This window comes from Giraffa tippelskirchi, chromosome 6 (assembly GCF_054371585.1).
Source record: "Giraffa tippelskirchi isolate mGirTip1 chromosome 6, T2T-mGirTip1v1.2.pri, whole genome shotgun sequence".
NCBI classification, from domain to species: domain Eukaryota; kingdom Metazoa; phylum Chordata; class Mammalia; order Artiodactyla; family Giraffidae; genus Giraffa; species Giraffa tippelskirchi.
In genome coordinates this window covers 97875551-97894248 of record NC_137280.1, presented here as the reverse complement: position 1 = coordinate 97894248, position 18698 = coordinate 97875551, and the positions used below count along the sequence as shown (strand labels likewise).

Below are 18698 nucleotides of genomic sequence, written 5' to 3'. Positions count from 1 at the left end.
TACTTTTATTTTTTATTTTTTTGCCACACAGCATGTGGGATCTTAGTTCCCTGACCAGGGATCAAACCCACGTCCTCTGCAGTGGAAGTGCAGAGTCTTAACCATTGGACTGCCAGGAAAGTCCCTCAAAGGAGTCATTCCTGAAACCTCGGGATAGGCATACTTTGCCTAGAGCCTCCTTACTGTTAAAGACCTATGGACCTGACATGGTCCTAACAAAGCTCCACCACGTATTACACGTCCTTGGCCAAAATCCTAAATGTGGAAGAATGACATGTTTGAGTGCTACACAGGAGAGAATCTGTGCCGGTTACTTTCCTTCTACCCAGAGAAAAGAACCACAGATCAGCTTTTCCACAAAAGGAGAGTTTCCCAGATGCCACCCATACTTGGAAGAAGCCAAGGTGAAATACTAATCAAGTCAAACTTTCTTGATATTACTCTATCTTTCCCTAGGAGGGCTGCACTAAAACAAACTCGGACACCTGTGGCCTCTTCCTTCTATGCAAAGTAAAAAGCCAGCAGCAACCCCAAGCTGATAAGATTAATCTAAAGAGCAAATTATGGTGTAATTTCCTATGCTGATACTTTGTAGTTAATTTTAAAAAAAGGTTTCATTTTCCTACTGGTCTGATTTCACAGGAACATTTTACCTGTTTTTGTGAGGCATTTTTTCTCCTGGAAGAGAGGTGCTGATTGGCCCCAAATGACTGACAACCTGGTGTAATGAAAATTTCCAATGTAAACTTATTTTCCCTCAGTTTCAGCAATTTTAAAATCTATATATAGAGATATCTTTATCAGAATTGCATTGTTAGCTTCTCCTGGTAAACTAATTGTCTCACACTGTCAGTGCAAATAGAGATACTATTAATGGGTCTCACCTCCCAGCTGATTCCAGTGCTGGTCTGCTTACTGGCATGTACCAGCCACTTCGTCCACGGACACAAGCGCGATATTACCTTAGAAGAGATCATCAAAACGCTGAACATCCTCACAGCGAGAAAGGTGAGTAAGCTATCTGGCACCATCTCTCCAGATGTTCTGGTGATGCTGTGCCTATTTCTTAGACTGTGAAAAGAACACAACAGGTCCTAGAGACTCGGTGGTTGGTGGTAGGATGGTGAGCACTGTGGAGATTTTTCTCCTGGTGTTTTTTTCCCCCCCGAGGGACTATAGGAAGTTTTCTTAGTTTGAGAGAGTCAGAGCTGCTCAGCAAGGCTTACCCTGTGCAGTTGAAGGTAACTCACTCTCTTGTTCTCTCGTTCCTGCCTGGGCCAAGAATTCATGCATGGAGCTGCCTGTAGCAGACGTCTTTGCTGCCCCAAAGGTAAGAGCTGTCCTGGGTCTGCTTTGGCAGATGGGTGACTTGGTGAAGAGAGGCATCCACAAGTGTTTAAACAAATTTCTTTAACAGAAAGCAAACAGGCTCAAACTAACTATAATGTATGAAATGTTTTCAAAGACTGAGAATTCTGATCTTTATTCTCAAATACATTTTGGTGTTTCTGGTTTCACTTGACTTAGAAGATATATAGTAGAAAGCTTGGGTTTTGTAGTCATAATTTAGACCTCAATCAAGGAAAAGCTCTTTAAGATTTTACCCAACCCAGGTCTAGTACCTGGAATATAGGAGGCACTCAATTAATGCTGCTGAAGGAGAGAATTTTTCTGGCCTATGCATTTCTGAAAAACCAAATACTCTCACAAAAACAGATATTGAGATTACAGGTTGAGAGAGCTTTCATTTTGTCTAAGAGACTTCCTATGGCAACAGAAAACGTATTGCCAGAGGCCCTCCTCTTCCGCAGCCTGGTCACCTAACAGCCCACCAGCTCCGGGCACGGCTATCCAGAGACCCTCAGCTTTCTCTGTCCTGCCAACTGCCCTCTGGCCGGTCCAGAACCATCCTGTCAGACAGGGGCCAACATATCCCTGCCTCCGGCTGCTCCTGCCAGGGCATCTCACCTTTCCTCCTCCTGCGCCTCACCCCCGCCCCCCGATCTGCAGTGGGAGGAGATAGATTTGACAGCTGATAGTGCATTTTCTCTGACAAACACATGACTACAGCCATATCAATAGCTTTCAGCACATCAGTTCCTGTTTTCATGGAAACACACAAGTGAGAATGAAAAACCCAAAGCTTCAATTTACCAGTGGTCTCCTAACCACCTGCTTTCCATGTGTACCAGAGGGTAACTTGGCCAGGGCCAGAGTGCAGGCCTGTCCTGCTCGTGAGCAAAACTATTCTTCCGGTCTTTTCCAGACTATCTCATTTTTCATTAAAGATTATTCCAGGAGTCGGAAAATCAATAATATGAAATATTGTAATATAATTATATAATAGCATATAATATAAACATATGTACTGTATAATACGTATTATATAATTTTATCCTTCAGAATCTCATCCTGTATCAGACTATCTAACAGCGGGTTGGAAGGATTTTATATATGTATATATATAAAATCTCATATCTAGTGTATAATACTTTATATATTTCATTTATTAATATTTTATGTATATATCTTATATATAATACTTTATCTTATTTTAATATTTTACATATAGAGAGATAAAATAGCCAAGAGTCACTGAGTCATGCTCTGGGTTCTCCAGGGGGTGGCTCACTGCTGAGAGGGTGCTATCAAAGCCAAGAGCAAGGCCCAGCAGAAGCACTGTGGGGCTGGAAGTGAAACAGTTGGTGGCTTCAGCCCCAGTTCTCCTATTAACTAACTACGTGGCCTTTGACAAGACTCTACACCTCTCTGTGCCTCAGTTTCTACATCTGAAGATTCGAAAGCAATTTTGAAAGTTGGTTGGAATCCAACTCTTGAGTTACTGGAAAATGTTACTATATAACTCTTGATTAAAGGCAAAAACTGGTTGTAGAGAAGCAATCATTCTGAGAGAGAGGGGCCAGGGGTTTGAAATCATCAACCCTCCATGACTGCGAGCCCAGGGCAACCCCACTGTGGGCTGCTCTAGAAGATGGCCCATCCTCTCCCCAGCCAAGGTGCAGGTCAGTTCCCACTACCTTCCTTCACTTTTCCTATCTCATGCCATCTCCTGAACTGCTTCCTATTCCTCCTGGATTAACAATCTCGTTTTTCCATTCTCTTTTCCTCAAAGATTCAGCACTGCTTACTTACCTTTCAAGATACTTCAGAACAAAGAAAGGTTGTTATTTTCAAAACCCACAAGGGTGCTATACGGGAGGAAAAATTACTTTCTTGTGTTCTCAAGAATATCTTTCCAAAATCAAGCATATTAATTTTAGTGCTTTTAGAGATCCAGAGGTCTATTATGCTCAAGTTGGGTGGCATCCTGCTCTTGGCAGATGCTGGAACAATGTGCTGATCTAAATGCTGGGTTCCGCAGGCAGTGCTCCCGGTGTCTCTGAAGTAAGGTGAACGAGGTAGAAAGCAAGCAAGCTGGCAGGTCTAGGAAGGACTTCTTTGGTGGACTATTAGTTGGAGGCATTTTCTACTACCAAAAGGTGCAAAAGTCCATAATTTTTCAGAGAGCTCTACGCCAAAGCTCAAATCTTTTTTTTAAAAGTGAAAGCAGAGGACTTTTTTCACATATAGCACTGGCTGATTAAATTTGGGCATAGGTGGAGAGAATGGATACAATACATATAGGATAGATCTGTTTGTCCCGAAGAGAAGCTAGTCAGGACCCTAGATAGAATTCTGGCAGAAACCCTGAACAGAAGTCTCCTGAATGGTGTGCCACCACTGTTGTACTCCAAGGAGGGGCAGGCTTCTTTCTGGCAAGAAACCAGGTCTCCCTTTTGAGCCTCTTTCTTGAGCAGTTCTGAACTGCAGGGTCCACATGGCTCCTGAAAGTGTGCCCCCTGAGCTACGAAAGATATACTCAAGGCAGTGAAAGCTGGACAAACAGATGAAAAAGCAGGCGGTACAGAGTGTCATCCTATTGCTACAATTCCAATGGAACTAAAACATTAAGGCCTTTAACTAAAACTGCCTTTAGAATTTCTTCTTTTAAAGAAGAAGAAATCAAATTTCCATTTGATTCAAATTCTTTTCTATACTTATCCTAATCATCTTTCCTAATCATCTTTAGAAATCTTTTGAAAATTCTTTAGAAGATGTTTTCTCAAAACAGAGGCAGTGTAAGTTCTAAGTCCCTAGTCAAAGTAGTCAAAGTTTTAGAAAAGTCTCATTAGATTCTGATGGAAAAATAAGCAAAGGATCTCTTCTCTTTTTGACATTCTTGAACCTCTGTCCCCAACAACACAGGCATCTGCCTCCATCTGCATACACAGCTAGCATCTGTCTTCTTGGCCTCACCACCTCTGTTCACCTACAACGTCCCCCAGAGATAACGGTGATTTATGGGAGGTTTCTTGACTCCCAGAGCCCAGAGACACTGGTGCTACTCGTAAATTTCCAGTTAGAGTCAGGACCCAGGAGGGTTCACAGCTGTTCATTATATACATGTCCTTCTAAAGGCCCTGACCATGGGCCATCAAGCTCCACAGTGCAGAGAGGAAGCTTTTGTAGTCTGGGATTCTGGTGCCTCGGTCTGGGTCAAGGTTTTCCTGGAAAAACCCTAAAAAATCAACAGCACTTCTAGAATTCAGCCTGAAGAAATAAGAGATGAATTCAAAGATCTATACAGATGACTGTACTGATATAAGCAAAAACAATGCAAAGGTAGGGGATTGATCAGCTGTGGCACAAATAAGCTCTAGGTTCCTCTGCAACTCTCAATCTCATGTTCTAAAATACTATTGAATGATTTAAGGAATTACCAGTACTATATGTTAAGCGTAAAGAGGTTAGAAAAGAATATCACTAGTTGGTACCTATTGAAAGGAAAGTATTAAAAAGAATCTGAGAATATAGGTACCAAAATTGTAATAGTAGTTCTGTTTGGCTGATGGCTGATGAAAAAAAAATTCATTTTGGTGAATGCATATAACTTTTATAGTAAAAACCTTGATAATCAGAAAAAATATGGAGAACCAAAAAAGCTGCTTGGACAGAGCTCCTCATATAAATCACCTGAAGATCCTGTGAACGCAGACTGATTTAGTGGGTCCAGAGGGAGGCCTGAGATTCTGCATCTCTAACAGGTTCCCAGGTGATGTCCATGCTGCTGCTTCATGTACCTCACTTTGAGTGGCAAGGGATGAGAACAGGTCCCGGCAGAGGCTGAAGACAGGTTTATCTGAGCTGGATTGGGCTCAAGCTTAAGACATACCCTCCAGGCTCCATGACTCCGTCCTACAGTAGAATGAGAGGACACATCGGGCCTGACCTGGCCGAGACATATCCCCTCTCCCAGGTTCACAAAAAAGAGAAGAACCGTGTGGCCAGACTCACATCAGAGCTGCCAGCATTCCAAAGAGGTTCTGACCCTGCACAATCAAGGCCAAAGGCCCCTTAGAGAAACTCCGTCCAAGGCCCGGCACTCTCTCAGAAGCTGCCCCTCATCTTCCCAGGCCCACCTCCGGGGGCACCTGGCCCTGATCCGGGAACTCACCTCCAGCTGTGTGGAGACATGTCAGTCTCCTCACACTGCTACCTTCCAGAGGAGGGCTAAATGGGAGAGTGCTGGGGCTAAAGCAGCACTGTCCAGGCCAAAGGATGGACATTCATTTTCTCAATAAGCATGTGGGATTTCCAGGGAAACCTAGATTCAAAAACTATAAATTATAGGAGTAAGAGAGAGCAGACTGATTATGAGCTCATGTACCTAAGACTCCCTCCACAGAGAGAAGAGCTTGCATGGGGTAAAGAAATAGACATGGGCTGTAGGCAGGTAACCCTGCATTCAAACCCCAGTCTTTCATTAACTTAGTTGGGAGACTTGCTTCAGGTACCCTTTCAATGAAACCCTCCAATGGAAAAGGAATTGGGAGGTTTCGGTAAAAGCCTACTGCATTTGCAAGTAACTGGGAGAGGCTGTTTACCATGACGAGCAGCATCCATTCACACAGCAGGAAAACCTGAATAGCTGGACCACAGGTGAGCAAACTCACCTTCTCCACTTGTCCCCCTGGAAAGAAGAAATCAAAAGGAAATCTCTCTCTCCAGTGTTCAAAATCAAGCTGGCCAGTGGCTATCTGTAGTATTTCTCTTTCTAGAACACAACTGAAAAGGAAACCTTCTGCAGGGCTGCAACTGAGCTTAGGCGTATCTACAGGAGCCACATGTGCTTGAACAGATTCCTGAGCGGACTTGACAGGAATCTCAGCAGCCTGGCAAGCAAGGTAAGCTGGGCTATGCCAACAGCCTGCCTTCCAATGGATGGCAGTACTACTTCTTAAAATACTCCTCCTTATGACTAGCAGTACATTTTCAATCAGCCTGTTCATTCATTCAACAAACTTTATTTGTTGAGACTCTGTGAGTATTGCTTATAGGTACTGTTCTAGGCACTGGGGATACGTTTCCTGCTCTCACAGAATGTTGTAATGGGTCAGTGAGAAAAGCAAACAAGCATATAGCATGTTGTCCAGTAGTGATAAATACTATGAAGAAAAATACAGGAGTAAAGAACATAGGGGTCAAGAGGTAGAGGGCTGATTTAGTAGTTGGAGACATCATCTAAGCAGATATTTGAATTAAGCAAGCGAGTTGGCCACAACACTAACTTGGAACATTCCAGGCAGAGGGAATAGCTGTACAAAGGCCCTAAGGTAGAAATGAACTGCATGTGTTCAAAGATCAACAGGAGGGCCAATGTGGCTGGATCTGAGTAAGGGAGGGGCTTTTAGCAGGAGACCACACAGGGCCTATGGATTCTGCCCCAACCATGGTGGGAAACTCCCACAGGGTTCTGAGCAGGGCAGAGACTACCACCCGATTTATGTGATTTTAAATGATCAATCTGGCTACTGTGTGGTAAACAGACTGAGTAGCGGTAAGCATAGAAGTAAGATGGCTTGTTGGGCGGCTACCACAGTACTCCAGCTGCAGATGATGGTGGGTGTTGCAGAGTAAGAGTGGCAGACATTGTTGGATTTTGGCTATGATCGAAAATAGAGCCAGAAGGACTTGCTGACAGATCTATGGTGCGGGGTAATGGAAAGAGTAGAAGATGGCCTCCTGGTTCCTAACCTGGGCCCCTTGGTGGACGGTTGGTGCTGTTTACAGATATGGAAGACTGGGGGTGATCAAGGCTGGAGGCTGTGAAGATACTGATAGGACTGTTGAAAAAGTCTGAAGCTTAAGGGAGAGGTCAGAACTTGTGGTATTAAGAGTTCTCAGAAAGATCTTTAAGTCACAGACCTGAATGACACAGAGAAAGGACAAGATCCAAGGACTGAGCCCAGAGGCACTCATATAGAAGTCAGGAAGAGAAGGGACCAGCAAAAGAGACCGAGTAGTAGCCAGTGAAGTAGGAAATCAAAGAGTGTGCGGTATCCCAGAAAGCAAGTGAAGAAACTCTTTTAATAAGGAGGGAGTGTGTCAAATGTACTGAAAGGTCAAGTAAGATGAACACTAAGAATGGTCATTGAACTCAGCATGATGGAGGTTACTGATGGTGCTGACATAGATGGAGATGTGGGAATGAAAGTCTGAGGAGAGTGGGTTCCATAGAGAACAGGTGTGGGGAGGAGTGAAAAGAAAGGGGTACTGAGTATGAAAAACTCCTTTAGGGTGTTTTTCTATATGGCTGCAGAGAAACGGAACAATAGCTGAAGGCAGGTATGGAGTGAAGGAAGTTCTTTTAAGATGAGGTCTATAGGGAGCATGTCAATATACCAGTGGGAATGACCTAGTAAGAGGGGAGAACTGATGATGTAGGAAAAGTGGCAGAGCCAAGAGTGGATGTTACTTAATGCCAAGTAGAGGAACTGGGGACATTCATCCTCTCTCTGGGCATGCTGCTTTATTTATAAGGTAACAGAACAGGGAGCAGATATTACACTCATTGTCTCTTTTGACCCTCTTAATTATCTTAGTAAGTAGGCACTACTGTTCCCATTTTATACAAAGGAGGAAACTGAAGCTTTTATAAACTAAGTAGTTCATCTTAAGCAATGCAATTAATAAATTGGTAGAGCTGAGATTCAAACTGAAGCAGTGGCCAGGTGGTAGGCAGTAGGAATCCTTCCCAACTGAAGTGCTGCCAACCTGTTATGTTGCTGTTTAATGGGCAGGATGGCAAATGGACTGAATCTGTCTCTCAGCAGTCCAGGTGGCCACACAGAAGGCCCAAGATGGCAGTGGGCAGGTCTGAGCCTCCACATCCCTGTTATGCCCCTGAGCAGCACCTAGCTGTGACACACCTGTCCAGGGATGGCCACACCCTGAAGGCAGACAGTTACGGATTCACAGTGGCCATTTCTGGAATATAAGTAGCATGTACAAAAAACAGCTACACCCTGTTAGCCTAGCAGCAGAGTCAAGCCAGACTGGCAGCCTTGGCTTGATCACTGTTCAAGTGGCAAGTGCAAGCGCAGGCTTGACCTGGGTAGACGGGCACAAGCAAGATTCAAACACTTAGCAATGCAAACTAATATTTTTTTTTTGTAGACCTGTTCTGTGAATGGAGCCAAAACAAGTACGCTGAAAGACCTCTTGGAAAGGCTAAAGACGATTATGAAGGAGAAATACTCAAAGTGTTGAAGCTGAATATTTTAATTTATGAGTTTTTAATAGCCTTATTTTAAACATATTTATATATTTATAACCCATCATAAAATAAAGTATATGTAGAATCTGATGCATGATGTCACTTTAATGGCATAGGCTACATTTGCTTGCCAGCTATTGGGAAAACCAATTTACCGAAGAGACCAAAATTGGTGTGAGTCAAAAAGGAAAAACTACTTCCCTCTCAAGTTTTCTCATTAAGGACATAAAGCATGGTATGATTAAAGAATACAAGGCCACACAAGATGTCAATGATAATTAAAAGAGCTTGCAGATTAAGTCCATAAGTCACACTGATTATCGAAAAATTCTCAATTGAAAAGGTGTCAACTGGATGCTTAGAACATTCCTCTCCTATTGGCACAAGAGGTGTTATATTTAGTCCACGAGCACAGGGGTGGGAGGAATAATTCTAGCACACTACACAGCACTACAGTAAGCAAGAGTTAAAGTCCTAATAATGTAAATTCTTTTGAGTCTCAAGTCTTAGAACCCACCAACAGCCAAAGCATGGAAGACTTAACTATGCTTACAGAACAGACTGTAAATGCTATCAAACTGACAACATAAAAGTAAGCTGAAAATGATTAAGAGGTAAAGAGCAAAAGAAGAGAAAGAGAGGTGGGGGCACCAATATCCCCAGCTCACTCAGGGAGAGGTCGGCAATATTGCCAAAGGTTGATGGAACATAAACAAGTCAAATATTTATTCAAAACTGCAAAAGTAACAGATCTAAAAATAACTTACTACAAAAATTTGGAAAGGGTAGTATAAATAAGGCAGACTCTCACTTTTCAATGGAGAAACCAACACAAAATACCTAAAGTTTGATAAAAACAGTTGGCATGGTGGTCATGAATTGATGAACACTGTAGTTGGAGAGGGGTATATGAAGTTTGGTTGCATTACTCTGCTTTTACATGTTTGAAAGTTTTTACAGTGAAAAGTAGGGGCGGGGGGGATAACAATAGTGAGTAAATCAAGAAATCCTTGGAATTATAATGGTAACTACCAGAGAAACTAAAAAAAACGGAAGGTGGATTGTTGAGGATGGGACTTGGAATAAGGAACAGTGAAAGGGCAGGAGATTTTTGGCTTTCTATTTGAAGTCTGTGTGTATGACCATGTGCACAAGTGAGAAAATGCTTTTAAAAGTTTAAAAGTTAGGGGACTTCCCTGGCAGTCCAGTGGTTAAGATCCTGCACTGCCAATGCACGGGGTGTGAGTTTGGTCAGGGAACTAAGATCCCACATGCCATGAGGTGCAGCCAAAAGATTAAAACAAATTAAATAAAAGTTTAAAAGTTAAAGCACTAAAATTAAAAAGACAGACAGTAACAAACACTGGTGAAGATGTGAAAAAACTGAACTATCACACATTGCTGATATGATCAGAAAGTGGTACAGCCATTCTGGAAAACAGTATGGCAATTCTTCAAAAGATTAAACATAGTTACCACATACTCCAGTAATTCTCATCCTAGGTATCTACACCAAGAGAATTGAAAAAACATGCCCACACAAAAATCTCTACACAAATGTTCACAGCAGCATTATTCATTTATAGCAAAAAAGTAGAAACACCACAACTGTCAATCAACTGATGAATGGATAAACGAAATATGGTATAGCCATACAAATATTACTTGGCAGTAAAAAGAAAAGTACTGGCATATGCTACAATATGGATGAAGCCTTGAAACACTATGCTAATTCAAAGGAGCCAGACACAAATGTTACATATGGTATGATTTCATTTATAAGAAATGCCCAGAAGAGGCAAGTCCACAGAGGCAAAAAGTAGAATATTGGTTGCTAGGGGCTGAGGGGATGAAAGAAGACCGAGTGACTGCTAATAGATACAGGCTTTGAGAGTAATGAAAATGCTTTGATATTAGATAGTCATAATGGCTGTACAACTCTGTGAAACTACTAAAATCCACTAAATTATATACTTAAAAGGATGAATTTTATAGTATGTGACATATCTCAATGAAGTTGCTATTTTAAGAAATTAGAGGGCAAAAAACAAATGTCAAGTCATTGAAATTTGACTTTAAAGACATGTCTGCAAGAATATGGATCTAGTAACAGTGAATGAGCATTCTCTTTTCATTCTTGCTCACACACATATGACAAAAATTAATACTAGTACTAAAATTATACCAAAACATGTAACATCTTTTTAACCCTTTCAAAATAAGGGAACAAATCAAAAGCTTAAAGTCTCACCCTGACCACAGCCAGTTTCACCCTGCCCACATAAAATACCAGCATGCCAAGGGCAACAAGTAACTAAGAGAGTCATGGAGCCTTCTAAGGCCACAATGAAAACTTTTAATTCATTTGCATTCAATGGCTAATGTGAGCTGTAGTCTGCCACAGGATATGACTTGTGGGTTATAGTTTGTGTATGAGGCCAGGATGGTAAAAAGAAAGGCAGTCGGAACAAAGAGCAGGCCATAGAAGGGTCACACGTAGGCTCCAGGCAGATCTGTCTGTCATGGATGGAAATATACAATAGTAAGCGCTGGGGTTTACCAAGGGGGTGAGAGAACATGAACCGAGAAGGACACACATAAGAAGGGCGAGCAGAGAAACGTCAGGATTAAGTGAAAGTTGAGATGCTAATCGCTTAAGCACGCTCACTTAGGAAACTTAGCTACAGCCCACACCTACTTCATGGGACGTGCCTCTTGTCTACACATGGAATGTGTGACACTGACAGCACAGGCTGATCTCCTCCCTCCCTGCTACCTCCACCTTTTACCTATGAGCACAGTCTATCTCTAGCTGGCATTTGTAGATAATAAATCTTACTGAATAAGCAAATGAAAAACACATTGCTCAAATCTATAGTTGAATGATTTTCACTGAAACGCAAGTCAGAAATGCCAGTGTCCGATAAAAGTGCACCAAGGCCACTCTTGTTGCTATTAGCCAGTGCCCTGTCTTTTTTCCACCCTTCTCGGCAGGTCCTCTTGGTCAGCTTCTTAGGGTGCCCAAATCATCTGAGAATGCAGAACTTCAGGGCAAAGTGCAGGACACAGTTTTCTCATGGCCTGCCCTCTCAGCATACAAGGTTAGCCTTGCAATTCCTACCACCTTCCATTGAGGACAACTCAAGCCCTTTCCCGAGTCTCGGAGTTGATTTCCTGGTTCAAGTGATCAGTGCAATCGGAGCTCCATTCCCAGGTGGAGTTTTCAAACCTCCTAGTTAGCTGCCTTTGCCCTTGAGCACTCAAGAAATTTTCTCCTCAGCTCTAGTGTTTCTTTTGATCCATCCTTCATGTCAACTTCTTCCTAGTTCAACATTCAGTCTCTAGGGTGTCTATTCCTTGCTTGCTTCCTATTATCCAGCATTAAACCAAACACAAGCATGTTCAGATGTTTTAGGTGCTGACTGCATACCTAGGTACCTATTATGCAATATCAGTAAAGAAAAGTAAAGATACATAGGTTCCTTTAGCCTACGTACCAGTCTTGAGCGCAAGACAGCCAGCAAGGAAAGAAGGAGGTTGGCTCTTCTGGCCCGTGACTGTCCCAGCCTTCAGGGCACAGGTGTGTACATCATCTGTTCTCCCAGCTCCTCCGAATCTAATCCTTCACAATCTTTTCAGCAGTTGTTTTTCTAAGACACAAATAACGTGAGTCACCCCCTTAAGATCCTTCTGTGGCTTCTCACTGCTTTAAGAAAACTCTTTGACAACTGGATCCTGGCCTGTCTCTTTCCTCTCCAGGATCATCAGTCCCCACCTCTTTTGCCTTACTTCAAAAGCAGGCCACCAATGCACACAATATTCACATTACTCCTTCTGCCCAGAATGCCTTGCCACACCCGTTCCACTGCTCTAACACCTTGAACAGCACTTCTCCTGGGATGAAACTTTTCTGACCTTCCCGTCAGATAGACATGTGCTAGGCATTGGGTGAGCTGCTAGGGAGGAACGCTGTGCCTGGCAGCTCACCATTCACCCTCCTTCGCTACAGCCCTCAACATGTCATTCTCCATTCATATGGCCATGAGCCATGCATGGGTCCACAGAAAATACAGCAGACACCTGGTGACTGAGTGGTATAACCCATGATGGAATAGAAATCAAGGTCAACATAGTATTTCTGTAATGACTCTAGCAGTTTAGGTTGGGTTAGGCAATATCCTCTTGTTAAGATTGGTATCAACTCTGAGAAATATTTTATTCAGTTGTAAAGTCCCAGTTAAATTCCTTTGTAAAGCTGGAGAAATAAAGTCTTTGATTAAAAACTAAAATTTCCCCAGGCCTCTAAAAAGGGGTGGGGGAGGGGAGCAGGTGTAGAAGAATGTCTGATCTGTCATATTCTTTAGTCAGAGCCATAAACGTGTTTGGGTAAGACAAAGTGATGTTCTGATAACGTTGATAAAAGTAACTTTAAGATTGGGTCACAGGAAGCCCAAGATAAATGCTGAGAGGAAACAGGTTCTTTTTGAAGTAGCCTCTTCATAATCATTTTCCCACACATGTGTTCAACTTCCGAAGGAGGACTGAATACTTGATTTGCTTTGCAAATGAAACAGCTTAAGAATGAGACATTCAGATAATGTTATAGCTTGTTTAGAAGGCTCACTTTAAGTTTAGGCTGCAGCTTCAGAACTGTGTTAACAGTTCCTGTAGGCACATCCGAACTGAGGTACCTCAGGCTGGTACTTGGGATTTTTATTTTGTTCTGTTTTTAGTACTTGAATTTAAAAGAGACTCTCAAGGGTCTTCATAAGAAGGTGGGATGAACAATGACCTCAGCAGCATCCTGACAACACAAGCAGCAACAGGCTCCCTGAGGGTGTGCCTTAGTGGTGGTGCTTGGTGAAAGTGAATATCACAGTTCCAGAATTCAACTGGGGAGGAGCGGCAGCGAGGGCGCTGGTGCACTACTGATTCTCTTGCCTACACTATGGCAGGCCTCTAATCTTATTTTCATATTCTACACATGTGTAGCAGTTTTACACCAGCAAGCAGTTGGGAAGAGCGAGAGGGGAAGATCTGAAATGGCCAGAGGAGTCCCCTCTCTATACAGAAAGCACACAGAAATCCTTTGAAACTTGCCGACAAATCAAAACTTCATAATGTCCGCTGTGAACTTCTTGTGGCTGCCTAATAATCAATAAATATGAAAAGAATGCATGATTAACAATAATTCAAGCAATATTATGGTTTGAGATATTTTAAGCAAATTAAGTTTTTGAAAGAGATCATATCATTACCACTAAGAAATGTCTTTTACTTTTTAGTGAGATACATTTTCCATACAGACTTCTTTAAGTTTCTGTTCTCAAATACCTAATGACAAGGATAATAAAACTTAGATTAAATTTTTTTTTGGTGAAAATAAATTTTTATCAATGAGAAGCATTTTTAAAAACACCTCTCCCGGGTTTCTGTATCATGATGACTTCTGTTTAAAGACCCACAACACTAAGAGTTTCTGGTACAAAACTACACAAGCTTCTCTTAACCTCATGAAATTGAGATGCCAAGCACAAAGAACCTGCTTATTAAGATCAAGATGGACGCAAACACAAAAAAAGTCGAGTAAAGAAGCAGACCACAATTACAGGCGTTAGGCTAAAGATTTTTATTTCTTACTTAAGCATGCTGTACGTATACATACAATATCAATATACACAACTTGAACAAATACAATTTATACATAAAATACAGTGAAAGTGTGGCTTTTGAAATTAATGCAACAAACTCATCATACAATTTGTAATTCTGGCCAGTATACAGTATTGTAGTAATGCTATTGAAGTTACTGATGATTTAAATTAGACTACAGTAGAAGTTCAAAGGCACTAGGAAGATCTATGTTTTCTTCTAGCATTTTTGATCAAAGAGTAACTAAAAAGGAACACAGATGCATACATTAATAAACTGGGCAGACACTGACGCACTTAAATGTAAACTCTACCCATCCTTTAGTTTACAGCCCTGCAGAAAAGCAAGGGACTTTCCTTATGATAACAGTTAAGGAAAAAATGTTATTAAAAGATGAAAAAGAAACACAACAAACTAAAGGTATAATCATAATTAAAAAAAACATGTTACAGTTGAAGTAGCACCACCCTCTCCCCCAAAGTAACCTTAAATTTCTTGGGGCAAAAAAAGGTCCCCTTTTCTCAAAAAGTAGATGACATAGCATGTCAAACTGATTCTACTTGTGGGACGGAACACATGGATGTAATCCTCCCACCTTAATTATCCCTACACTTCACAAGAATCTAAACAAAAATGGGGAATACTATCATATTTTAATATCCCAATTATTACTACATATATTTGCAAGGTTTACTAAAGAACATACCACAAACAACATTCTACCAAGGCTCCTCTTAATAAATATTACTTTTTTAAATTAAAGAGAAAAAATAGCCATTCACATTCAATAACCTATTTATATGTGACACTCATTTTAAATGTTTCTTATTTCAAATAATGAGCAAATTTATCTATATCTTTTCATGAAACTAACACTGAAGTTATGAGATATTTCATTTGTGGACAATGACACAAAGTAAATGTGAGGAAACCACAGAACTGCTATGATTGGAGCTAAGTGAAGAGCTTTAACGTTAGGTTCCCACGCTTTCACATGGATACTCAGGCCTGGCTCCAATATCTAATCTTGATATCAGTTCTCATGTAAATGCTAAAGCAGCCTATTTTTAAAATTCCACAATGTTTTGACTTTTTATAGCTTTCTTTTTGTTACTGCAGTGACATGGAAAAGAAAAAAATCTAAGATACTGACTTAAATTTTCCTTAATGTTTTAAAGCTTAATGCAAAAGTTATCCCTTTTCTATTAAATGGATGGTTAAAGGCTAGACCTGTGGACTTTTAAAAAGAAGACATAGTCATATTTTTTTTCCTACTGGTAAAATTAAGATTTCTCTAGAGTAATTACTAATAGAGTTAAATGTGCATCTATAACTGCCAAGATATTCTGCTTACACAAAGCTTTTACAAGACATAAGTTCACCTCAAGTCTTCACAGTATCCAAACAATGCCCCATAAAGTTATAAATGTCTAACTATCTTGCACATCACAAAGAAAATGCTGTTATTAAATCCAATTCTTCTTACCTAGAAAATATTCACCACACACAAGATATTTAGTACATCACCTTTGAAATGTACTTTAAATTTATGGACACATTTTTACACAATTCACAAGTATGCTACCTTCACTCCCATTCTATACATAGCTTTGTAACTGTAAAACAATATTTCACCAAACTTACTAATTTATGCAGTCTTAAAACGTGTAGCCAATGTGTTTCAGGAGTGATTACATAATTTTAAAACTCATAAAAGATAAATATATATATACATAGTGGTTTTAGAGTAGCATAACTTAAAAAAAATAAAAATTTTACAAGCAGCCAACAAAAAAACAATAATTCTATCTATGACAACTTTTCTTTTTTACTATAAAATAAAAATAATTTTTATTTTAGAGGTATGGTCTAATTGGAATTGTCAGTGGAAGAAATTCAGGGAAGAATATTTTCTTTATAAAAGAAGAAGAAAGACAAAATAAAGTGTTTTAAAGACAAAGAATTAAAAGGTATTTTTCCTGCTTTGGTTGTATTTTCCAGAAAATGGAGACACTTCTCAATTGGGAGAGACAGAGCAATTTCCATCAAAATTTAGAAGTCAGACACGGGAAAGTATCCGTTAATCAAGCTTCAAAGTGAATTTAAAAAATAATACTTATAGAGGCAAATATTAGTGACCAATATTTAGCTTCTTAATTTTCTGTAACTGGGTGACTCCTTTATATTTAGGTACAAATTCAATGTTTCAAGAAACATGAAACCAAACAAAATTTTTGACCTGAAGTTAGAGTGGCAAAAAAGGTCAACAGAGGTCCAGATGAAACATATTTTCAGCTTTTGTTTCTTAAACATGTATACTTCTAGACTATCAAATCATAAAAGCGTTCTATAGATCAATAAGATCACCTATCTCATACTTTAAATGCAATGAATGTGAGTATACAAATTAGAATATATTTTAAAAGGCCAGCTCTGTGTTAGGATTCCATCATTTCTTAGATATGTAGCCCATACATTCATATATAACAGGAAACCATAGGACAACTGACCTGCAACTTTCTACGTGCAAAACAGGACTTATTCTTTTTTTTTTTCTATTTTGAATATGTATCCAGTTATCTAAATAGATAGTAGTTGAGTAAATCACTAGTAGACTTATGTATACATTGAAACTGCAGCTCTCAATAGTATGAACTGCTCCTTCAACTTCCCTGCACAGTATAAGTTGAAAAAGTAATTATGACAATTTGAACAATTACCAGTTGTATGATTTTAATGTTAATATTAACTTTATATGGACTAAAAGTTATTAGGCAAATTATTAGTTCCAGTCTTACTCGATGATTTACAAGTTGCATTACTGGAAATTACACAAAAGTCTTCGATGTTTTAATTAAATATTTTATCCAGGCATGAGAACATCACTAATTTTTATTTTGACTTTAAGTCTGTAACATTTACTGAAGTAAAGAGTCAATTACAGTTTCAGGCTTTGCAGAACGCTTTCTGTTTGGAGAAGAGAAAAAGAAAACATGAATGCTTCCCTAAAAGACAAAAGTGCAAACACTTTACATTATGTAGTTGATAATATCAAGCAGCCAGAGAATCTAGAAACCAGTCAAGGTTTGACATGCTGTGTTAAGAGATCAATTAATGCCTGTCTTTTCAGGCTAGGGAAAAGTCACTTAGAGTGAGTCCAAGAGCATGGCACTGCACTCCACCACCCACAGCGATGAGGGAATGAGTGAACGATAAATCAGACTAGACAATGTGGACAGGTCGAGTGGTCTGCATGCCTGCCAGATCTGAACTCCTTGATTATCTCTTCTGGAGTGTGCTAAAGGTTCCAGCTTATTCAGTGAAAATCAGAGCCACAAATCACCTGAAGCGACACCTCGCAGATGACTGTGCAGGAACTGATGGAAATGCTTCGTTAATGTATCATGTTTACTGCAGTTTTGCTTAGCACACTGAACTATGTGTTTCTAATGAGGAACATCACGTTGAACATTACCAAGTAATGTAACCTAATATCAAAAAACCATTTACTGTGCATATTTGTCTATATTTATGGCCATTTACTGTTTTCACAATACAGCAGGCTAATTCTGGTACACAGAGGTGCTGGGTTTGGCTCATCTAATGTTCACTCACATTATTTTTTTTTTTTTAGATTAACAAAAGAGTACATTATTTTAAAATGAGCCTTCTGAAAACTGTATCCAAATACCTTATCAAATTATTTGCTTGGCTGTTTTAGGTCCAAATAGTTTCTTAAAAGTGACTAAAAACAGTGACTTCATGTAAATAATCCTTATTTCTGGTTTCTCTTTTGATATAGGAAGATCCAGAAACAAAGGGCCTTCTTTCCCCAAACTCACTAGAAACAAGGTAGCAGCTACTCAGACAGACCATGTTCTACTCCATTTTACCCCAGCACATCAATGTCTATTCTTCTCCTACATTGAGGCCAATTGTCTTACTATTTATCATCACACTTTCCTTGTTACTTTTTTTTACTAACTGCAAAGTTAGGAGGAAAATACCTCCATTAAAAGTGGAAAACTTAATGATCTAGAGGAATTTGTATTTCTTTGAACCAATTTGCTTCATTCATTAATAATACATGCATGGCTTCCTTTGGCATATGAAAAGCTTTTCATTTCTCACATCTAAATGCTGGAGGATGTAAAAATTTGTACACTTTTAACATGCTGATTTCTCCTTCCAAAATTTATAAAGTTAGGTTATGCCTATAAGATCATGTAGCACAAAAACATTAAAACTTAGACTTTTGAGTTACATGTAGGGTGAAGGCTAGATACTCAAAGCAGGGAAAAATACAAGCTTATTATTTCCTATCATTTTAGGAGTCCCAAAGACTTACAGTCAGTTTAAATAAGATGAACAGTATTTGATGTAAGGAAGGGAGAGAATAAACAAGCTCCAGCCCAGGACTTTCATATCC

At 39.9% G+C, this 18698-nt stretch overlaps 2 protein-coding genes across 22 annotated transcripts in view; one reads left to right on the top strand and one right to left on the bottom strand.

The window, feature by feature from the left end:
• Positions 1-18698, bottom strand: part of KIF3A (kinesin family member 3A) — a 118571-nt gene that overhangs the window by 15524 nt on the left and 84349 nt on the right. For 6 of the 21 annotated variants that reach the window (XM_081500083.1, XM_081500088.1, XM_081500079.1 and 3 more), the window contains one exon: positions 14232-17236. The exons of 2 other annotated variants lie outside the window; for them this stretch is intronic. In XM_081500083.1, the coding sequence (XP_081356209.1) occupies positions 17188-17236 (49 nt within the window). In that variant the 3' untranslated portion in view covers positions 14232-17187. Of the gene's footprint in view, positions 1-3; positions 1072-1226; positions 1409-5034; positions 5257-12114; positions 12268-12814; positions 13766-14231; positions 17647-18698 lie in introns of those variants that run through there. 13 more of the 21 variants (XM_081500081.1, XM_081500086.1, XM_081500087.1 and 10 more) reach the window with 10 other exon arrangements.
• On the top strand, positions 874-8610 carry IL4 (interleukin 4). The gene is made up of 4 exons (XM_081500126.1): positions 874-1008; positions 1283-1330; positions 6120-6245; positions 8518-8610. Exons 1-4 carry the CDS (start codon positions 874-876, stop codon positions 8608-8610), a joined length of 402 nt encoding a protein of 133 aa, XP_081356252.1.

Bases quoted from the DNA above. Each gene is read 5' to 3' on its own strand.
- IL4 (XM_081500126.1), top strand. From the start codon at position 874: ATGGGTCTCACCTCCCAGCTGATTCCAGTGCTGGTCTGCTTACTGGCA. The intron at 1,009-1,282 runs GTGAGTAAGCTA...GCCTGGGCCAAG, and splicing joins ACATCCTCACAGCGAGAAAG to AATTCATGCATGGAGCTGCC. The intron at 1,331-6,119 runs GTAAGAGCTGTC...TTCTCTTTCTAG, and splicing joins ACGTCTTTGCTGCCCCAAAG to AACACAACTGAAAAGGAAAC.